Genomic DNA, 20,946 nt, shown 5'->3' with positions numbered 1-20,946 from the left:
CATGGGATGGCGTATGGTATGAGGAATGGGGTATGGGATGGGGAATGGGGTATATGGTATGGTGGGCTACAGGCCAAGGAATGGGGTACAGGATGGGGAATGGAGTATGGGATGCGGGATGGGGTATGGGATGGGGAATGGGGTATGGAGGGGTACAGGATAGGGAGTAGGGCAGGGGATGGGGCATAGCGGGGTCCAGGAGGCGGGTTGGGGGGGGCACAGCACGGTGCACCCCTCCCGCCGCCCCACGCCGCGCTCGGGCGCTGCCCCACGGCCGCCGCGGGTGGCGGAGCGGCTCCCGGCGCGGTGCGGTGCGGTGCGGTGCGGTGGGTCGCGGTGCGGGCGGCGGCTCCTCCCCGCGGGGCGGGGCGGGGCGGGGCGGGGCGGGGCGGGGCGGGGCGAGGCGGGGCGGGGCGGGGCGGGGCGGGGCGGTGGCGGCCGTCGGCAGCTGATAAAAGGCGTCGCGGCCGCCGCTCCGCGCCGCTCTCCGCGCCCGCCGCCCCGCCCCGCTCCGCGCCGCTCCGCGCCCCCGCCGCCGCCCGCCCATGGTGCTGCCCGGCCCGCCCGCCATGTCCCGCTCCGAGGAGGTGCACCGCCTCACCGAGAATGTCTACAAGGTCAGACCGGCAACAGGTGCCGGCCCCGGCGTATTTATTTATTTTTTTTCGCCCTTTTATTTTAATTTTTTCCCCCAACCCTCCCCCCCCCCCCCCCCGATCCCATCCTTCCCATCCTCCGCCGGGCGCGGGGGCGGTGGGAGGAGGCGCCGGGGCCGCCCCCGCTCTTATCGCCGCGGGGATGCGCTCGGGGCTGCCGGTGCGGAGCGCCCGAGCCCCCCGTCCCCCCCTCATCCCCCCGAACCCCCCATCCCCCCCCCATCCCCGGGCGCTGCGCTGGGGGGGAGCCGGCGGGGAGTGGGGGGGGGGGACGGGAGCCCGCGTGGGAACCTGCCCTCTCCCACGGGCTGTCCCCGCCTCACCCCGGGCCGGGGCAGCTTTGCCGCTGTCACTCGCGTTCCTGCAGCAGTTAAACGCCACCTGAGCCTCTTCGCTGCCTCGGTTGTAGCTGGAGTTTGGGAACCTCTCGGGGTTCTTTTTCCTTCTGCTTCGCTCCCCGAGTCACGAGAAAAATAAAATAATTTATGTGCTTTGATTTTCCTCGTGAAGGAAGTGGTTTCTGCTCCGCTGGGTCCTCTGACCGAGTCGCATAAACCCTTTCTAGCCGAACATGTAATGCAGGATGTCGTTTGTTAAACTGGAAAGCTTGCATGGTTTCCTGCGTTTTAAGTGGTGAGATTGAGTTACCTGGGAGCGTTCAGCAGAAAAAGAAACAACCCTGACACCGCTGATAGAAAAATTTGGTATTAAAAATACCGAGGTAGTGAAGTTCTAAAGTCTCGGGTTTGGGGCTCCCGGGGCGTAACAGCTGTTGGCATGGAGCTAATGGCACCCAAAATGTTGGCTACTGGGAACGTAGAACAGGTCTGTGAGTGGAGTTCCCGGCGTTTACCTGCGGCTGGGGCCCGGGTGTCTGCCGCTCCCTCCCACCCTCGGAACGCAGCTGAGGTACCCACGGCCGTGCGGGGCCCTCTCGGAGGGCAGACCCGGCGCCGCGGGGTGTTGATGTGGTCGGGTCCCCGCGCACGGCTCAGCCCTGGGAGCTGTGGGAGCTCCTCACCCCGACCGAGCGACGGTGGGGTCGGTCTGGGGACAGTTGCTGGGAAGAGTTTCAGTTGGTGACTCAGTTGTTGTTTGAGGTGTGTTGTCCTCGAAGAACTGTGCTAATGACAGGTTTGCGGAGCAGGTCGCAATTTCCCCGGGCGCCCGGGTGCAGCCCGGTAAGGAGCGTGCCGGGCGGCTTGTGCCATCGTGACAACTGTATTTAATGAAGCTCGTTCCCCTGAGATACGAGGGGTGAAGGGTGAACGCTGCCTGGGCGCTTCTGCCTCTGACCATCGGCTCCATCGTTCCTGAGCTGCGGGTGTAGAGATGGAGCGGAGTGCCCTTGGCCCGGAGCACGCGGCAGCGCTGTCTCCATTGAAGCCTGGCTGATCCGGCTGGAGTGCGGAGGGGCCCCAAGAGCCCAGGATGGACTCGAGAGGAGTCCAAAGGTCTCTATCAGTTAGTGAACACTTCAATGTCTTGGTATTTTAGTGGGAGCAGCCGGCGTGTTGGGAGTGAGGACGTGGAGCTGGAGGCAAATCTCGTGGTTTTACCCACCGTCCGCGTCTCTGCGGTGGGAGCTGGAGGGGGACAGTCCTGATCCGTTCCTGCAGTGAACGAGGAACCTTTTCTCCTCTGAAGAAGACAATGCTTTTCTTGGCCTCTGGAGATGTGCGCCGTGGGGTGTGTGCAGGAACCGGGTGTTTGCCTGTTTCTCTGAGGGCTTCTGTGACCCGCTGGAGCCCAGCGCGAGGGCGGGGGGCTCAGGGGCTGCGTGGACTCTCTGGAGCTCTGTAAGCTTTGGAGCCTCCCAGTCCAAAACCAGCCCCGGTGCTTTACATCCCCACTGACCAAGGAAGTTTTTTGGCCCGTGCTTTTCTGGCGCGTGCAGTAGCCGGAACATGGCAGTGGTCAGGAGGAGAGAACCCCGAGGAAGGGGCACAATAGCGGGGGAGGTTTGGCCCTCACCTCGCAGCTACCAAACCCCACGCCGCAGGGTTTAAAAGCTGTGTAGATATGGTGCTGAGGGACGTGGTTTAGAAGTGGGCCTGGTAGAGTTAGATAATGGCTTGACTCGATGATCTTAAAGGTCTTTTCCAGCCATGAGGACTCTGTGACGGATGGCAGCCCCACGCTTCGCTTCCCGCCCCCGCCGTCGTCTTGCCGGGGTTCCGGCAGCCGCCGGACCGGGGGGTCGACCCGGTTCCCTGCGAGGTCCGGAGCAGGCAGCTCCCTGGCTGCTCCCCGTGCCAGGCACCATCTCCCGCGCAGGCTTTCCCGAGGCGCTCTGCTCGGGAAGCCCACTGTAATCGTTTTCCAGAACCAGCGCTCGCCCTCGGAGTGACTGTGCTAATGAGATGGTGGAGGAGCTGTCAGCCGCCCCCTTGCCGATGCTGCCACTACAGGCAGCTGCCTACACATGTGTAGTAATTACAGAGGGAGACGGAGGCTGCTGGCACCTTCCGCCAACGTAATCCCACCTTCCCTGGCGCTGATTCACTCGTGGGCCCCGTGGCAGCGGCGGGGTGGGAGGGCGGCTGCCCCGGCACCGCTCGTCCCTCGCACGGGGCCGTCTGTGTGCAGAGAGGAGGCGCCGGCAGTCCCTCCTTCCCGCGGAGATGAATCTGTCTCATTTACGACACCTTCGGTTATTGCCGTTTACGGGCTAACCTCCATTTCATTTTAAAGCTATTCCTGCGTGTGGAAGATTGTTTTGCGATGATGTATGAAAAGCTCTGCTTTTGAAGAGGTGTTTGCTTAAAAACACCCTGAACTCGAAGCCTAATTGTCTTGCACAAATGCAGGCGCAATTCCTGATAGTCATTTGCTACACATCAGCTGTAATAAATGTTATTGCCGGCATAACAGCCTCTTGCCTCATTATCTCCAAGTCCAGAGGGAAGAGGAGCGATTCTTGCTCAAGTGAATCAGAAGGGAAATTGTGGGTGGCTTGGTGTGTTTGCCAGCGGAGGGACAAGGCGGTGTGACAGAGGAGGAAGGAGCTGCCCCCTGGACTCAGCTCGTGCCACCCCCGAATTCCATGCGCTGGGCTCCCTGCGTGGGGGCTTCCCGCCCCACGGCCGTGGGAAACCCCCTCTTGGCCGGGCACCGGGGCGGCTCCCGCGGGCGGTGGGTGCTGTGCGCCTGTGCCGCGGGGGAGCGGGTCGAGCGATGCAGAATTCCTTCCCCGGCGATACCTGCAGAGGGTGGCGGGGGGAGGCCGGGCTCGTCGCCCCGCGGGGAGTGGGGCGCGGGGCTGCGGTGGTTTTAGGGGGCACCGTGCTTTTGCCAGGGCTGCGTCTCTGTCGGCGTCTCGGCTCCGCAGCCGGGCCCGGCTGGAGCGGGGCTCCGCACTGGCCGCAGGCAGCGGTGGGGACTCAGCGCAGGGCTGCTCTGTCCCCTTTGCCGGCGCATCGTGCTGCTGCGGGCCCGGAGAGGGGTTCCCCCCTCGGCTGAGGTGGTACGACTGCCGGGTGTTGAACCCTGTGGGTTAAGAGGGGTTACAAGGCAGGTAGCTCCTGGCTTGCCGAAGGTAGCCCGAATGGCTTCCCGTGCTGCCGCCGCTCCCGCTGGTCACAGGCGCTGCTCCCGGGGATGGAGGCAGCCGCTGGCTTTGCCTTCGGTGCCGTGGTGCGTTGAGTCTGCTCGTGGCTACGGTTTCGCTGCTCGTGTTGCAGGGCACGGCGGAGGCCAGCGCGTGTCAGACATCCCCTGTGCTGGGCTCATCGGGCTGAAGCCTTTGGCCGAGTCGAGCCCCCGGGCGCGATGTCTGCGGGAAGGGGCTGTGTGACCCTCCCGGCCCGGCAGCGGCGGTCCCAACCCCGGGGGACTGGGGACGGGTCTGCCGTGCGGGGTGGCTGCTGGTGGGTGCCGACGGGGGGTTCCCTGGCGGTGCTGGTGGGGCTCTGCGCACCGTGCGGGTCCCCATTCCGCTTTCCTTCAAGCCCAGACCCCGGTTACAAAGACGTTCAGAGCTCTTGCCCTGAAAATTGAGTCCCTTCATCCTCTGACACCACAGCCAGTAGAAACTATGTGCCTTTAGAGTGCGACACTGGGGCTTTTCCCCCCAGTTCCTTTGCTCCTCAGCTCTTTCTCCAGTAAAGACTGTGCTGAGCTCCGGTTGTGCCGTCTGTCTCCAGGGCAGACCTCGGGAGAGCCGTGGTGGGGGACAGGGGCTCGGCCGTTCCTGCTGGCTCGGAGCGAGTTTTGGGAGTGTGGGGCGAGGAGGGATGCGGGAGGGATGCAGCACAGCAGCTCCGTGCGTGAAACGCGGCGGCCGTGTTGTGTGTTACGGTACAACCGAGGCACCGGGGACTTGGGCTGGATGGGGACGTTCCCGGCGGCGGAGCGTGAGGTGGGTGTGTTGTAAGCAGCTGCAATCAGCCCCGCTAACGAGCCCGGCGTGGCTCCCCTCCCAGCAGAAACTTGGCTCTTAAAACTCCGGGGCTGTCTTCCACCGGCGCAGGGCAGGACCCGCGGAGACGGAGGCAGCGCAGGGGTTGGTTTGGGCATTAAATATTAACACAGAAATAATGAAGGTGTTCCTGGAGCAGCACTGACCCATTTAGAAACCCAACTTCCTTATCGCTGAGCCGCCTTTGCGGCGCGACTGTGCTGCACTGGAGAGTCCCACAGCGCTTCCCCCTCTGATGGCACTTGTCATGGTCACGCAACGTCCTGCTGTCACCCATGGGCCACCCAGGAACGCCGTGGGTGCCAGGCTGAGCCCGGGCCACCCGGGCCACTGTGCAGCGTCAGCCTTGCAAGGAGCCATGGCGCCTCACTGCTGTGTTTGGGCAACAAAGCATGGGACTAGGAACACCCTGAAGTTGGCTTTTTAGCTCAAAGTCCATCACTTGCGTTGGCTGCGGTGTCCGGGACGTGCCCAGCGAGCGCTGCCCGGGCTGTCCCTGCGGGGGGGGTGGCTGGGAGAGGGGCCCAGGGTACGGCGCGCGCTGCGGCGGCGGTGGTGGTGATGCTCATCCCTCGGACAAACCCAGGCGCCTCCTCACCGCGATCCCCGCTTGTCTGTCCCGTTGCCGTGGGGAGGAGAGACCGGACATGAAGTCCGGCTGTAATTACGGCTCTGTGAGCGGGGCAGCGTGTCCGTTGCTGCCGGCCCGACGCAGCCGTGCGGGGTGAGGTCCCGTCGCAGCCCTGCGGCCGCGCACCGCAGCTGGTGCAGCGCCTGGGGGCCCCGCAGACCGCGGCCATCCCCTGCCCCAGCAGAGCAAAGGACCACCTGCTTTTTAATTCACTCCATACCCGGTTTTAGGAGCTACCTGGGAGGCAGCGGGGATGGACCGGGGGAGAACTGCCCAGCATCTTTTTAATTTTTTTTTTTTTTTTTTTTTTAAAAAGCCCTTAAGGAGGTGTCACGCAGGTCTTTCCCATGGAGGAGAAACCTGATACAACCCGAACCGGCTCCATTTCCATCTTCTTCTTGGGGAGGACTTAAACTTTGACTTACGGGCTGACTCTTGCGGCGTCGGAGCAGCGGTAGCTCCTTGCTGTACGTGGGGGGCGCTCCGAGGGGACAGACGGGCACCTCGTTGTCTGTTGCCTCTTCGCCCCCCGAATTCAGCAGGACTGTGTCCTGGAGACCTCGTGCTTTGCATTAGTTTCATTTTTGGCAGCTGAATAAAGCCGTGCCAATCCCGGAGAGCTGAGTGGTATTACCCAGGGAATTTAGTGCAGTGGAACAAAGCAAAGCCCTTTCAACCTTTAGCTGCCAGGTTTTTTTTTTGTCTGTGTTTTTCTAAACTCTCTGCCCGGGCGGCGCGTGGGAGGCAAACAACTTGTGGGTGGTGCTGATGGAGCAAAATTTGAGGGAGGGTGAGATTTTGCTGAACGCTGGTTTTGCCATAGCGTCCGGCAAAGGTGCACACCCCCCCCCCCACCGGCTGAAGGAAAGCCGTGCCGGAGCCGTGCCGGCACCTCTGCCCACCCCGCTCCGGGGACGCATCCACCGGCGATGCGACCTGCATCTCGCGGGAGCAGCCGCAGCACTCTGCGGGCTGACCTGGGCGTGCGAAGTGATTGCCTGTTGAGCCTATTCCGTGACATAAATATATCTAGTATAAATAAGTTTATTTTCTCCTCGGCAGCTGGTGGCTTTGCAGCTTCTCACCTGGGGGTGATGCGAAGGTGTGTTAGTTCTGGAGTCGCCTTCCCTTCCCACCCTGCGAGTGAGAAGAAGATTGAAAACCTCTATTTTTATCTCTGTAGTGAAGAGCCCTTCTCAACATCCTCATCCTGCCGGGCTGTTTGTGTTGGAGTCTCCAGACAATGTCTTAAAAACACTCACTTTCAGCAAACTTCCTCCCAAGGTTTTGTCAATTTAATTTGGCCGGCAGAGAGTTGCCTCCCCCCTCTCCGGCTCATCGGTGGGACTCTTTCTGTCGGGCTTTTTTCTCTTTATTTATTGCTTTAAAATGGCAGTTGTCAGTCCGTGGGGAGCGGGATCCTGCCCCCAGTGGTGCCGGCAGCTACCGGGGCTGAGCCGTGCTTTGGTTCCCTCCAGTTTGGGGATGATGCGCTAAATTTTGGAGGGGGGTTTCCGTGAATCTGTTCTACTGCATCCGTCCCCACAAGACCCCACAGATCGAGAGAGCAGCTCGGCTGCCTTAAGCTGTCGGGCACGGTGCTGCTCCCCATCGCTGCCGCCGCGCTCAGCGCGCCGTGCCGTGCTGTGCCGCACCGCCGGGACGGCCGGCGCTCACCGAGGGGCTCCAGTGCTCCTGCCCTGCGGATGATGCTTTGCCTGCAGATCCTACTCGGTCACTTATTCGCCAAGTTTCATGCTTGAGGAAGATATGTTTACATAGGCACTGCTGCGAAAATCATTTTATTTATATATACATGGATACATACATATACGTAAACACTTGCTGCGCTCAACCTAGCAAACTGTTTAAAAATCACTTCCCCACAGAAATTCTGCCAATATTTCTTCTGCCTCAAGACTGCTCAGGCTGAGCTGGAGTGTGGCGGCGGCTGTAGCGGCGGCTCTGCGGCGGTGGGGACGTGTCCCTGTCCCTGTCCCCGCCGCGGGCAGCGGTCCCACGCCTCGGCCGCCTCGCGGGGTAACGCGGGTGCATTTTTGACCAAAGTTAAACGTGATGTGGGAAGGATGGAGCAATCCTCGGCAGTGTTAATTAACTCCTGTGCAATCGTCTCCAACAATTTGGCAAAACGACTCTCTGCGTGGCTCGTTGCTACAGGTTAATTTTCTCCTTTCAAGCCGAGTGTGTTCACTAAACCGCTCTGCGCTGCCCCAACGCAGCTTCCACGCGTGCTGTGGTGCAGCGGAGCTTCACCCCGCAGCCTTAATTAGCAGTGGAGTTTCTCGTTAGCCTCGTGCTCGCCTGTCAGATCTCCGCAGTCACCCCCGGCCCTTTGCAGGGCTGCGCGAGATGCCGCGGGACGGAGCCGAAAACACGGAGCGCTGCGACGGCTTCTCGGGCATCGTGGCTCGGGCTGGGTTGGTGCTCCGGCCACATCCCACCGCGCTCCAGCCGGGAGCGGGGCCGCCGCCGTGCACTCCCTGGAGGGTGGCAAGGACTTCTCCTGCCAAGGAATAGCAGCAGCGGGGTGAGGGCCCCGGGCTGCGCGCTGGACGCTGGCCCCGAGCTGGCACCGCACGCCCGTTCCCGCGCGCCGAAAGGAGAAAATGGCTGTTTTGAGGTGGGGGAGGTGCTGGCTGAGCCTTGCACGCCCGCCCGGGAAAAATCAAACCGTCACGCTGCCCAAAGGCCAGGCGGCAGGAACTTGGGATAAAAATGCCTCAGGCGGAAAATGAGCTTTATAGCGTTTGGCCAGCCTCGGATGAGGTGACAGATGCTTAATCAGCTTATTCGCCATAAGTGTCTGTCGGTCGTCTTCCCTCCCCTTCCCGGGGTGGGACGCTGCCAGCAGCGCGACGTGGGGGGGCGCGGAGCCCTTGCATCCCGCGGGGGGATCACCCATGCATCCCCGCTTGGGGTGTGCGGGGACATTTTGGGCATTAAATTTAATTTCCCGGCGGTAGCCTTGGCGAGGGGCTGTCCCCGAGGTGGGGCAGGGGCTTGGGACCGGCTCTGGGGCTGCTGCGCTTGGGGTGGAGATCAGATTCGTGGGGAGAGAATGGAGATTTTGTTGTCTCTTCCACGGCCCGGCTGGGAATCGGTGTCTGGTTTGAGAGATGCTATCGGCGCCGGGGATTGAATGGCGCTGGCAGGGGAGGGTCAGGAGCTGCGGTGCCAAACGTACAAAGAGCCGTTCTTCTTTGTGATCCGATTATTCCTTCCCCCCACCCCCTCCCCACCCCGTGTTTAAATAAGGACCTTAAAGCGAAGGAGGAAAAGCCGTCAGACGGCGCTCCTGGTGTTCACCGGCACCCCAAGGTCTGCACCTGTAGGCAGGTGGAAAGCGACACCGGGCGCTTTGAGCCCGCGGTGGCATCCCTTGCACGTCCTTCCCCAGCTCGGTGGGGACGATGGTGCCTCTGTTCTGTCCCCAGCTCCTTGGTGGTTATTTCGAATACCGCTCTCCAGCCCTTCCTGCTTGTCCGTGACAGCCCAAGCTGGCGCTGCCCTCCGAGGCCACCCCAGGAGCGGGACATCGCCAGCCATCGTCTCCCAGAACTCAGGTCCACTTTGTGGTTGGTCTGAGGACCCTTGCCTGCCGTCTCAAACAGCCGCTTATGGTTATTATTAGGGTTATATTTGCTATATCTGATGATTTTCTGGCTTGGGGCATTCGCATCTCTTGCGGTGAAGCACCTGCACGAGGCATCTCGCTCTGGGCACTGCAGAGCCACCTCGTTGCTGACCCTCCGCCTCGTGGCGTTCCAAACCCAAGCTCGGTCTTCCTCGATAAAGCTGTGGGGTGAAGGGAGGATACCTGGGGCACCTTCCCGCTCCCTGCCGTGTCTGGGCTCTGCTCTCGCCTGGGGTCAGGGCAGCGCCGGAGCTGGCGTGGGGAAGAGCCCTCTGGAGCGGTTGTCCTTGGTGAGGGGTGAAGGTGGCTCCGACGCTCGCGCGGAGGGCCGGAGGAGGCACGGCTCGACGTGGCAGCCCGGGTTGTTGCCCGCAGCTGACGTCCTGGCTGCGTTCGACAGCTCTTACCGTTGTGTTTGGTTTAACGTTGGGCTACTTCTGTGCTGGCCCCGTCCCGTACTTCTGACTTACCCCAAATGAGAGGAATATTTGCCCTTCCAGGCCAATGGGGCCGTTGCTTTTGTGCATTATTTGCAAGACACGGGTATACTTGGGGCTTCTGGGTGTAAAACCAGTGTCCTCTGCAGATGGGAAGCTGGGGTTGAGTTGCTGCGAGAGGTGTGGGAGGATTCTTTCTCTCTGTTGTTGCGTTTATGAGCGTGGAGTCCAGCGCGGCCGCCCCGGGGGAGCGCAGAGCAGCTCTTGTCCGGCTCCCCATCCTCTCTGCTAACCCCGGCGATGTTCTTCTCTTTCCTCTAGACGATCATGGAGCAGTTCAACCCCAGCCTCAGGAACTTCATTTCTATGGGGAAGACCTATGAAAAGGCCTTAGCAAGTAAGTGGAATGCGCGTTGGTGATGTGATTGTTGCTGCAGTGCCGGGGGCTGCGAGGCTGGTGAGGGTCCGGCTGGACAGCGTGGCCTCGGAGGGGAAGGAAGCTGGAAAACCAGCCCGGGGTGCTCCCTTTATCCTGGGAAAGTGAGGGGAGGAAACTGGGGAGATGGTTCTTGGACCTCAGTGCGACGCTTTGCAAAAATGCAGAGTGTTAGAAGTGTTGGGTGGCGACTGGGTTACAAATACCTCTCCAATCAGCTGATCTTTAAACGTTACTTAAAAATGTTTAGAATTTCAATTTTAAGTTATGCTTAAAGGCGTGTTACTGAAGTCTTCAGTTTGCCCAGAAGAATGCGTTGGAGGGGAAAGAAGAAACCTAAAAAATATTGGTGGCAGCTCTTGATTGGGAATAGAGGGTCCTATTGGGAACCATTGGGGAGGTGCAGATTTAAACGATGAAAAATAAAATATGAATTGATGAAAAACAAAAATGGACTATTTTGACGTAAAACGACTTTACATACTGCCCGGGTCCTCCTCGGCTCTGTCTTAAGGAGGTTTAAGGCAGGTTCCCCTCCACCCCAGAGGCAGCCGCTTTCTTTCGGGGAGGGCTCTGCTCCCTTCAGAGCTGCACATCTCTCTCTCGGCTTTCATTTCTTTAATTGGCTCAGTGAAAATGCCTGGAAGGGCAGAGGCTGTCATAATCTTAAGCCAGTGGAAAAAAAAAAAAAAAAAAAATATCGTGGTGTCTGATATTGTTACACGACGGCGTTTGAAACCCGACCTTTGGGGAGGGTCTGTGCCTTCTTGCTCTGCCCCTGGGGCGGATTTTATTTCCCCCAAGAGGTTCCGGGGTGTTTGGGTGAAGGGTTTCCAGACCCCCTGCCCTTCCCAGGTACGGGCGCTCCCCTGCACGCTGCTTTCTTCCCAGTTCTCGGTGCTGTTTTTAACCAGGTTTTAATGGATCAACTGGCCGTGACGTGGGAAGCGCCCGTCCATGCCGGTCCGCTGCGCGGGGGCTGCGGACTCTGCTCCCGCAGGGACGGGGCACTCCGCACGCCCTGCCCCGCGTTTCCCAGCTGTGCCGCAGGGCGCTGCCGAAGCCGGGCTCCGTGATTTGGGTGCGCAGCGGGGCGCAGGCAGCAGGGGAGGGACAGAGGCAGGGTCTGACGGGGGAAGAGGTTGCCCTTGAGACTGTGGGGGTTTTTTTTATTTGTTCTTCTCAAATGTTGTATTGATAACGCAGCTTTTAATTACCCGGGCGGTGGAGTCCGTCCATAACGTGCTGTTTTATCACGGCTTAATTTGGACACACTGTAAGTGCGGTGTTTTGTGGATAACCAGTATGATGGCTCGACTTCTATTTTTCTCACATCCCTGCTGCGAATCCGCTTTGAAGCCCGAGATCTTCCTGTAATTTTTTTAAATTGTCTTTGGTCATCCTTTACTTTGGATCGCTGAGCTTGTGGGGGCATCTGAAGGAAGTCTCTTAATGACTAACTCATGCTGGAAGAGGCTTCAGCACATAATTTGACGGTGTTGAGCTAAAGCCGTACAACATGTTCTCGTGATTAGAGGAAACCCCCTGCTTATCTGATTAAAGTGGAGCGTGTAGCTGGAATGTCAACAAACAAGACTGAACTATAATGAAAGTCTGTGATATTCAATTATTCCACAGTGATTTTTCTGAGCAGCATTAAGCAGGCGGATGGTTACACTGGAATGAAAACCACCGAGGTCCTGCATGTAGCTTTTTTTTTTTCCCTCTCCTAAATAGCCCTGTAATCTTGCTGCTCGAGCTTTCTTCGCTCATTTTTCCTCTGTTTGTTGTCTAGTCCCTCCCTGTGGGGTTAAGCCCTTTGAAGTAATGTCTATTTTGGTGTTTAGCACTGTTTGGTGCCATAGAAGTTATCAGAGCTTTTAAAGAGAGTATAACCTGCATTTTTTGATGCTTTTAGGTATGACGTACGCAGCAAAAGGATACTTTGATGCTCTGGTTAAGATGGGAGAGTTGGCCAGCGAAAGCCAAGGATCGAAAGAATTGGGTAAGTCACCGATTTGCTGCTAAATGGAGTCACAGTCCGGAGCAGGCGGCGAGCGCAGCGATGAAACCACGTTTTTTCTGTTGATGGGGATAAAGCTTAACGTGGAGCTGATCCTGCCTCATGTGAATGGTAAAAGTGTTTGCTGTTAATGTAGCTTAAAGGCAAAAAACGCCTGCTATTCTTAGTGTCGGGATTTCGGAGCGCTGTCAGCTCGTGGTGTTTGCGGCGAGCGGCTTTGCGGGCGTTTTTTGTCTTGCTCCGCAAAGGAGAGCAAAGCAGCAGGTTCCGCTCTGGGAGCGGAGGCAGCGCTGACACCTTCATCCTCTGGTGAAGGGGATGAGGCAGGCGAGAGGGACCGGGCAGGCCAGCGGTGCCGGAGCGGTGTTTCTCCCGCTGGACGCCGCCCGGCGCCGGGGCTGTGCGTGGCGGGGCTGCGGCCGTACCCCGAGCCCCGGCGAGTGCGGCAGGGCCATGCGAGGGCTGCGGCAGGCTGCCTGCGGCGTCCCGGTGCGACGCAGCGGGCGCCCCGTGTCGGCTCCGAGTTGCGGCAGGCGTCGTGGCTGTGATGCTCGGTGCCTCCTTTCCCCTCCTTACATTTATTCCTCTGGTAAGTCATCTGGGAGCTGCCTTTCCAGTCTTCCCGTCGCTCGGATGTGGCTCCTGCGTTCCCCCTCATTGCTGTCTCCCTGTGCAAAAGGGGTTCGAGGTAGTTCTTCTCCCCGCCCCCCCCTCCCCCCCAACCCCGGGGGTGCTGCAGCCTCTCGTTAAGGCTCTCACCAGGCTGAGATGGGTTTTGGTCTTGTTGCCTTTGCAGTCCCGCGTGCACAACTCCTCCCGCGGGTCTGGCTCACCGCATCCCTGTGCTAGGCGATGGCAAACCGTCCTCATTAATACGGTCTCTCCGAGGAGGTCAATTAGCAGAGAAGAGGTTGAGCTGAAGTGACTCGAAAGGCTGACGAAGCAGTTGGGGAGCCCCCTCGGAGGGGCCGGGCTGCGGCTTCGTCGTGTTGTGGTTTCGCCGTGTTGTGTTCAGCATCAGCCGCTGCTTTACCCCATCCACGGGCTGCTCCAGTTTGGCTGTGCACAGCTCGCTGGCTGCGGCGGCGTTTTCATGGGGAAGCAGTGAGTGTCTATGGAAACCGATTTTATCGCTTGGATTGAAGCTGCCTATAGCAATCTGTTTAATAAATAAAACAAAAGAGCCTTGTGTGCGGTGCATGCAGCGGCCGAGATTGCAGGGGCTGGGCAGACCTCGCTGTCTAGGGGCTGCCCCTTCTGCCCCTTCTGCCCCCGAAGACGCAGCAGCTCTGTCCTGGCAGTGAAGGTTTGGCAAAGCCTTCTCGGAGGCGGCTCAGCCGTGCGAGGGCAGGAGCCCGGGGACCACAAACCCCGCCTGCCCTTCAGAGCAGCTCCAGCCTTTGCTTGCCCTTAAAAACCGCCTTTGGTGTCTTCTGGTGGTCCTTCTTCCTCACCTGAGGACGGCGGTTTGACAGCAGGCATCCTCAGTGCCCTCCCGCAGCCCCCCGCCCTGCCTTCGGTGTGTGGCTGGAGGATTTGGGGATCGGTTTAAAAACGTTTCCGAATCGCTGCGCCGTCCCCTCTTGGTGCGAGCGGGTTCGAGGGAGGGTGATGGCAGCTCCTGCTCAGCCCGGACCCGTGACGAGCAGCTGCTCCCCGGACTGTTCGCTTTGTTGATCTTGCCGATATTTATTGTGGCAGCTGCTCCGTGCAGAAGAAAGTTAAGATAAAATTTCTGGCTGCAGTTTACCGGAGCTGATAACAGCCGGGCACACAACCCCCTCCCAGCGGGGTGTGTAAACAGGGGCTGAAAAATGTTTTAGCTGAGGCTGCGCTCGCCAAAGGTACGGCTTTTCCTGGGAACACCTTTACATTATCGGTCCCTGCGCCTGATTGCTGATAGTGCCGGAAAGGAGCGCTGGGTCTGGGTTATTTCATACCTTACTGGAGGCAGCGGCAAACGGGGGTGTCCATAATTGCCACTTGCGTTAGCGTTGTGCCCCCGCCGCTCCCTCCCTGCGTCCCCTCTGTGAGCGAGGGGATGGGGAAAGCTGCTCCCGGGGTCAGGCGGGACTTTGGGATGCTCTGGCTGTCGCTGCAGCTCCCGTCTGTTTCCAGCCTCCACAGAAAAGAATGTGAGATTATTTCCCTTTTTCCCCTCCTTAACCCTTTCTTTTCTGAACGCGGATACTTTTCTGATGCCGTTTCTGGGACAGGAGGTGTCAAAAGAACATAAAAATACACAGATCCCGTGTCTAAGAGGTGATGGAGGTGGCCACATCAGTCCCTAGCTGTCCTGCCTGCCCTGCTGTGATGCTGCCTGTGCCGGGATGGCTGCGGGGGCTCAGGACCCCCTGGGTGACACCATATGGACCGGGACCAGCAGCTCCAGCGGGTTCCCAGCACCCCGGGAACTGGGTGAACACTCAGCAGCCGCCCTGTGCTGGGAGAGCTGCTGTGGCTGTTGCCGTCGGTGCTCAAAACCGGCCGTGTTTTCATGTCATCGCCTCTCCTGTGGTACATGTCACTCCGAGGAGCTGCTCTTTGATTAAGGTGGGCACTGGAAAACTGCCCGTCCCCGGCGGCGTGCAGCCGTGCCGGCTCTCCGGCGCAGCGACCCGGGCTGCCCCGTCCTGCTCGGCGCTGGCTTTTTTAAAAAAATCGGTAGCGATGCTGCACGTTTGCCTTACTGAAAAGAGTTAGCAGCGTAATAATGCCACCTCGGAGCCTGGGTCTCTGCTCGCCGGCTGCTTAGCACTTCACATTTTTTGTAAATTCTCCATCAGATTTTAGCAACTGCGTGTAGACGGGATAATCCCGGGTGGTGAGGGAGAACCTGGCGATAATAAAGTACTTGAGCTGTAATCGGCTCTGTGGCTGGAGTTTTCGGGTGCAGGCGTCTGGCAGGGCGGTCCCTCTGTCCGAACCCCGTTGCCGTGGCGTTCCCAGGAGCTGGGGGGGATGCTGCCACTCTCCCTGCTCAGCTCTCTGGGCTGCTGCCCAGTTTCTGGTCCTCAGAGGGTTAGACCCATCCCCAGAGTTCCTCTGAGAGGGGTTCCTTGTGCCATTCCTCACATCCTCAGTGGTTGCTGCGGTGGCTTTTGGGGAGCTGAGAAGCTGGCGTGACGAGCACGCAGCTGCATGTCTGATCGGTGAAGGTTTGCTCAGTGCAGGAACGCTTTGTAGACCCTTCTGAGGAGCTCCAGTCCCATGTGTGCAAGTGCTTGGGTGACTCTGGCCCATGTCTGGCTCCTGCATAGGTCCCTCGGATGCTACTCAAAGTGCTGTTCCTTTTGTCCCCCTTTAAAACTACCCCATGGCAAAGTCATGGGAAGGGTTGGGTTTTTTTTCTTCCCAAGAGAAGCGGAGCTGAGGGCAGTTTCCACCAGACTGGGGCTGAACAGCACCTGCAGGAAAGTCCTCCGGGGCTGGAGGTGGGTTTTGGTTTGGGGTTGGTTATTCTGGAAGGTCCTCTTGAATTAGTGAATGCTGCTCTGACTGAAGCACGGTGCTATGAAAGGGCAGGACATGCAGTAATTAGTCTTCCATTGTTGAGCTGAAATGAGCCTCTGGTAGATAATGTCTTTCCTCTGATACGCAATTGGCATGGTAAAATCGGGACTGGTGACACCTTCATGGTCCGGTTGTGTGCTATGGAGCTGTTTGGCCTCAGTGGAGGATGCTGGGCTTCAAGAGTTTTAAACCCTGTACAGCTTTTAAATCGCCCGTGAGCATCGCGGAGGGATGGGGGGGTAGAGCCGTCTCCACTGGGCACGCTGGAGCTGGGCACGGAGCCGGCTCCTGTCTGACGCTGCCGAAGAACCAAGGTGCCACCAGCCTGCGCCCTGGTGGGACGGCCGACCTGGCGGCTCCTGGCGAGGAGCGGACCAGCCTGGTGGGCTCCAGGCTCCTGTCTTCACCGCAGCCCCGCGGTCTGGCCCGGCTCTCGGTGGCGGTGCAGCTCAGAGGCTTTGTGCTGCGCTGAATCCTCTGGGGAGAGGGATTAATCTGTTAATTGGATTTGCAGTTGTTTTGGGTAGATGCTTCCTGCAGCAGCGGAGATGCAGATATAGATCTTGCGAATGTCAAAGGTCATCACAGCGTTCAGAGTGTGATCGGACCACCGGAGCTGGTGGTGGCTGTGGTGCATGATGTCCGCTGGGGACCTGCCAGAGCAGTGCCCAGAAAAACCGAACCTGAACTCCAGGAAATATTTGGCTGTGACGGGTGACTTGGTGTCCCTGCAGCGTGGTCCCCCGCCCGTGGAGACCAGCTCCTGGGTAATCTTGTTGCTTGATCCTTTTAAAATTGGAGTTAACGGTGCGCTTAAGGGCTTGTGGGTAACAACTTTGTGCTGGTGGAAGAAGGGATGCTCTGGACGTGTGTTTCCACCCGCGATTCTGTTGAAAGGCCTCATTTGCCAGAGAAATTGTTGCAGAAATTCAGGACTCGCTCCAAGCTGTGTGGGTCCCTTAGGGAGGGAACCCGTAAGGAACGGGCTTGCTAAAGGTGCAGAAACACGAGAAGGACCTCTTAAAAACTGCTGCCCGCCTCGGAAAGGGACTCTGCTGCTGCCTGCAGTGCCTTTTCGCTGCCTTCAAGTCTTCTGATTACCAGCAGACTGCTGTAGCAGTAGGACTGTTCTCACCAACCTGTGTTTGGGTAAGTAATGGTGGAGGTTCGTTAAACGAGCATCTGCGCAGAGCACATTGCCTGGCTGGAGTTTCTAACGCGCAGCAGCTGCGTGCAACGTTTGAGTTTCACCTTTGGTGGTGACATCTTCCAGGGATGCCTACCTGCTGCCTGCCCGGGCACCGAGCCGGGACGAGCTCCGGCGGGGATGCTCCATCCTTAGGGGAGGGATGGAGGGGCCGCGTGTGTGTCCGTGGGACGCTTTCTGCCGTCCGTCGGTGCTGCTGTGAGCTTGGCAGGCTGTAGGAAGGGACACAGCTCGTTGTGTGGCCAGTCCCGGGTCCTGGGGGCGTTTGCCCCCCTCCCGGCGTGCCGGATGGATGGGTTTGTGGGGGTCTGAGCCGGGCGGCTCCAGGCTGGTGCGGCGAGGTCTGTGTAGCCGTGTTCTCCTGTGCTAATTAATGCTGTGCCACTAATATAGCTGCTGCTGGAGCAGTTGGGCACCAGGGACTCGCTGGTCTGTATGTCATGATACGTCACGATACCGATGCACCATCTGTACGCACCGGGGGTGGCTTCTGGGAAGCGCGGAGCGTCGCAGGTCGGCCGGGTCTCGCATCTGTCCGTGGCAAAGGTGTCAATGGCAACTGCTCAGCCCCAGGGAGCCGATTACTGACGGTGTGTCGTTGAGCTTGCCCGAGCCAGGGTGCCTGGGGACGCTCTTGCTTTCCCCTTTGCCTTCTCTCTCTCTCAATAAATAAATAAAAAAAGTGTCTTTAGCCGTGCCAGGCGGGGTTGGAGCAGAGGCTGCAAACAGAGCTGATCATCACAATGCTGATGATCAGCTTGGAGCAGTTTGGCTCCTTCACTGATGCATTGTTTGGTATTTTTATTAAAAATGACTCTTATTTAGCTCAAGAGAAGGGGCGGGGGGGGAGGAAAAAAAAAATATAACATCAGCAAATCGGGTACCATCCTTCGGGGCTGTGAGAAGTGAAACCTGCTTGAAGAGGAACTAGATGAATCAGCGCGGAGAAGCTGATTGTTTCCCACACTCGCGTCCTTCCCACGGCACACGCGCAGATCTTCCCCCAAGTCGTCTTGCGACCGAATGTCCGGGCTGATGGAGCCGGAGCCGCCGTGTCGGGATGAGGCGTTGGGCTGTGAAGTGCCTCTCTCTGTGGCTTGAGGGTTTGTCTGTGGCACACGCTGTGTCTGCGGACTTGGGTCCAGATGCATTAATACGAGGGAAGAGGGGGGAAAAAAAGACTGCAGAAGTCCTCAGCCGCCTGCTTCGGCCTTAAATCTGGATGGATGGGACCTTCAGCCCATGACGGGACATGCGAGCAGGGTTACTGCCAGTCTTTACAGGAACAGGGGGAAGCCCCGTGCAATGTCAAGTAGCGGAGGAGGTGAACCCCTGGACTCCTCGTTTCGTCCTTTCGCGCTCTTTATTTGGGGTCTGAATCTCCGGACCAAGCGATCATGATGGGGAGCGATGCGGGTGGTGCCACATCCTCCATCTCACGGGAGCAAGGAGTGATGCTGGTGAGGATGCAGTGCTTGTCAAAGCATCCCTGCTGCCGGACTGATGCCTGTGGCAGCGGGAGCCGGTGGCCAGCGGCCGCGGGACCGGCTCCCTGGCAAAGCCAGGGAGCCGGTCCCGCGGCCGCTGGCCACCGGCTCCCGCTGCCGCTGCAGGACAGGCTGGGCTGCTTCAGCCCTACACAAGCATCAACATGTTCCAGCTTGGAGCAGTTTGGCTCCTTCGCTGATGCATTGTTTGGTATTTTTATTAAAAATTACTCTTATTTAGGTCAAGAGAAGGGGTGGGGGGGAGGGGGGAGAAAAAAAAAAAAATCTAAAAAAAATCTTAGGTTTTGAAAACTCCAAAGCAAAAACCCCATGAGATGGGTTCCTCCTGCTCTGCCTTCTGGAGGGGCGGCTGGCTCCCCGCGCGCGGTGCCGGTAGCGATGGGAGGGATGTGGAACAACCAGTTTGGCTGTTCCGGGCTGGGTGTGGTAGGGAAGGGCCCACAATAGCCCCTATAGTTCTCCCAGAACGATACTGTGAGTCAGCCCCGACGTAAATAGCAACTCCTCCTTGTGCTTTGCAGCCCTGCAGAAAGGTGTGTGAAGCCCTTGCGCTGCGCTCCTGCCCTTCCCCTCCCCATCTTTATTTTTGCCTGTGGGCTTAGGTGAGACGCTTAACTTTGGGTTTCTTGACCTACAGGATGTGCGTTTTGGCAGCAAGGCTGGCACGGCGCTCTCGCCAATTCGCAGCGTGACCCGAGCCCTTGCCCCGCGCTCTGCCCTGCTGCGCAGCGGCAATTACCGTGTTTAACTTACAAATACCACTGGTAGGTGATGCGAAGCGCCCCTGGCGTGGGCGGCTGTGCCGCTGCCGGGCTGGGGCGTGCCGTGGTGCCGGCCCTGCCGCCGAGCTCTGCCAACGCCTCGCGGTATCCGCCGTCGGCGCAATGCCGCGGACCCCTCTTCTGAGCCAGGGCTTGAACTGTTTAGGCTTTCCAACTGCCGCGGCATCTCTTAGTCACGGTTTAACATCTTCCCTGCTGCCAGGCTGGGTTAGTCTGGGCGGTTTTGGGGGCGAAATGTCTGTTAACGGCTAACAAGGTCTGTAGCCTTGTTTGCAGTGGCGAAGCAGCTCGTGGTGGGGAGGCACCGCGGTGTCGGAGATGCTGCATGTGAATTCACACAGCGCCGCAGCTACTATTCAGGGGATTTAGTTCCAATCCTGCTGCTGGCCCGCGTGGGCTCCCAGCGCCGGCGGAGGCCAGGGGAAGCCCGGAGCTGATTCCTTCGGAGCCGGCGGGGCTGTCTCAGCATGGGGAGAGCCTCCGGAGGAAGCTCTGGTGCCTCTGCGCAGCCCAGCGCCGGGCAGGCGTCCAGCCGCCTTCCTGCGCCGCGCCGGCTGCGCCGCTGTGCTCACCTTGAGCTGCTCTTGGCACTGGGCTGGCTGCGCCGCCGGCAGAGGCACCGCAAACCGGCCGTGGCAGGGGAGCATGGCAGGCACGGGGGGACAGCAGCGTCCCCTGGGACACAGTGTGGCAGGGATGCTGTGCTGGGTGGGAAAGGCTCCGCTCCGCTGCCCGCTTTGATGTGGGGCTGCAATGCCCTGCGCTTTGGCTGCGGTGAGAGCCGAGGGGTGGTGGCGGGGGAGAAATTCTGAACAAAAAGATGTGTATCCGGTGAGAGATGCCCCACGCGCGGCTGGTGGGAACGGGTTAATCCCCTGGGTGAGGGATGCGGTGGGAGCAGAGCCCTGTGGCCCCGGTGAAAGGTGCTGGGTGCACCCAGTGCTGGGTTTGGGGAGATGTGTATTATTTCTGAGCACCCTGGTCCCCATTCTCCGGGTGGGTTGGGAGCTCTGCAGTGGTGGCCGGAAAGCCCTCGGCCAGCCCTGCGCCGGCACTCGCAGCCGGGGTTTCCACTGCAAACCAACGGGAAGCCAAAGGGAGAGGGGGTGGTGCGAGCTTTGGAAATAATAAGCGAGACCCCTTGCGCTGATATATACTCTTGAGAAAGCAGTCTCAGCCAAGCGACGGCGTTACGTCATTGCCTCCTTGCAGTGGGAATTGGGGCACTTCCCATGATTGAGCCGTCGCAGCCTGAGCAGAGAGCAATTTCCTGGCGGTCTGATGGTGGTGACCCCTCGCCCGGACCTCCCCGTTCATGCGTGAAGCTCTTCACCACAGTCGTGTGTAATTGCCGCAGCCGGCTGCCCGCTCGGCATGAGCGCCGGGGGCTGGTCCGCTTTGCTCGGCACCTCGCGAAGCGGCGGTGAAAGTTAGAGCCGGCTCAGTGGCTGCGGAAATCTCGGCACATGGTTTCCTGCTGGCAAAAGAGCGAAACCACAGCCGTGCCGTCGGGTCACCTCGTCGCTTTGTGGGACGCTTTGTGCATTGCCGCTGTCTCGAGGAGCTGAGTGGGACGCATGGGGGGACGGTGGCCCCGGTGCCAGTCGGCGCTGACTGGGCGCCTGCCGGTGCCACAACTGGTTCTGTTACGGCATCGACCCACGGCGGATGGGACTGG

General features: G+C 59.3%; 1 protein-coding gene across 3 annotated transcripts in view; it reads left to right on the top strand.

Annotated features, from left to right (window-relative positions):
* Positions 1-545: 545 nt before the first annotated feature.
* BAIAP2 (BAR/IMD domain containing adaptor protein 2) overlaps positions 546-20,946 on the top strand; it is a gene marked incomplete at both ends in the record, with an annotated part of 48,866 nt that continues 28,465 nt past the window's right edge. For all 3 annotated transcript variants that reach the window (XM_082492162.1, XM_082492163.1, XM_082492164.1), the window contains 3 exons: positions 546-617; positions 10,121-10,196; positions 12,154-12,240. In XM_082492162.1, coding sequence (XP_082348288.1) covers positions 546-617; positions 10,121-10,196; positions 12,154-12,240 — 235 coding nt within the window. The remainder of the gene's footprint in view (positions 618-10,120; positions 10,197-12,153; positions 12,241-20,946) is intronic.

The sequence above is a fragment of the Vanellus vanellus genome (assembly GCF_965231255.1).
Source record: "Vanellus vanellus genome assembly, chromosome: 17".
In the NCBI taxonomy this organism is placed as follows: domain Eukaryota; kingdom Metazoa; phylum Chordata; class Aves; order Charadriiformes; family Charadriidae; genus Vanellus; species Vanellus vanellus.
This window is presented reverse-complemented; position numbering and strand designations above follow the sequence as displayed.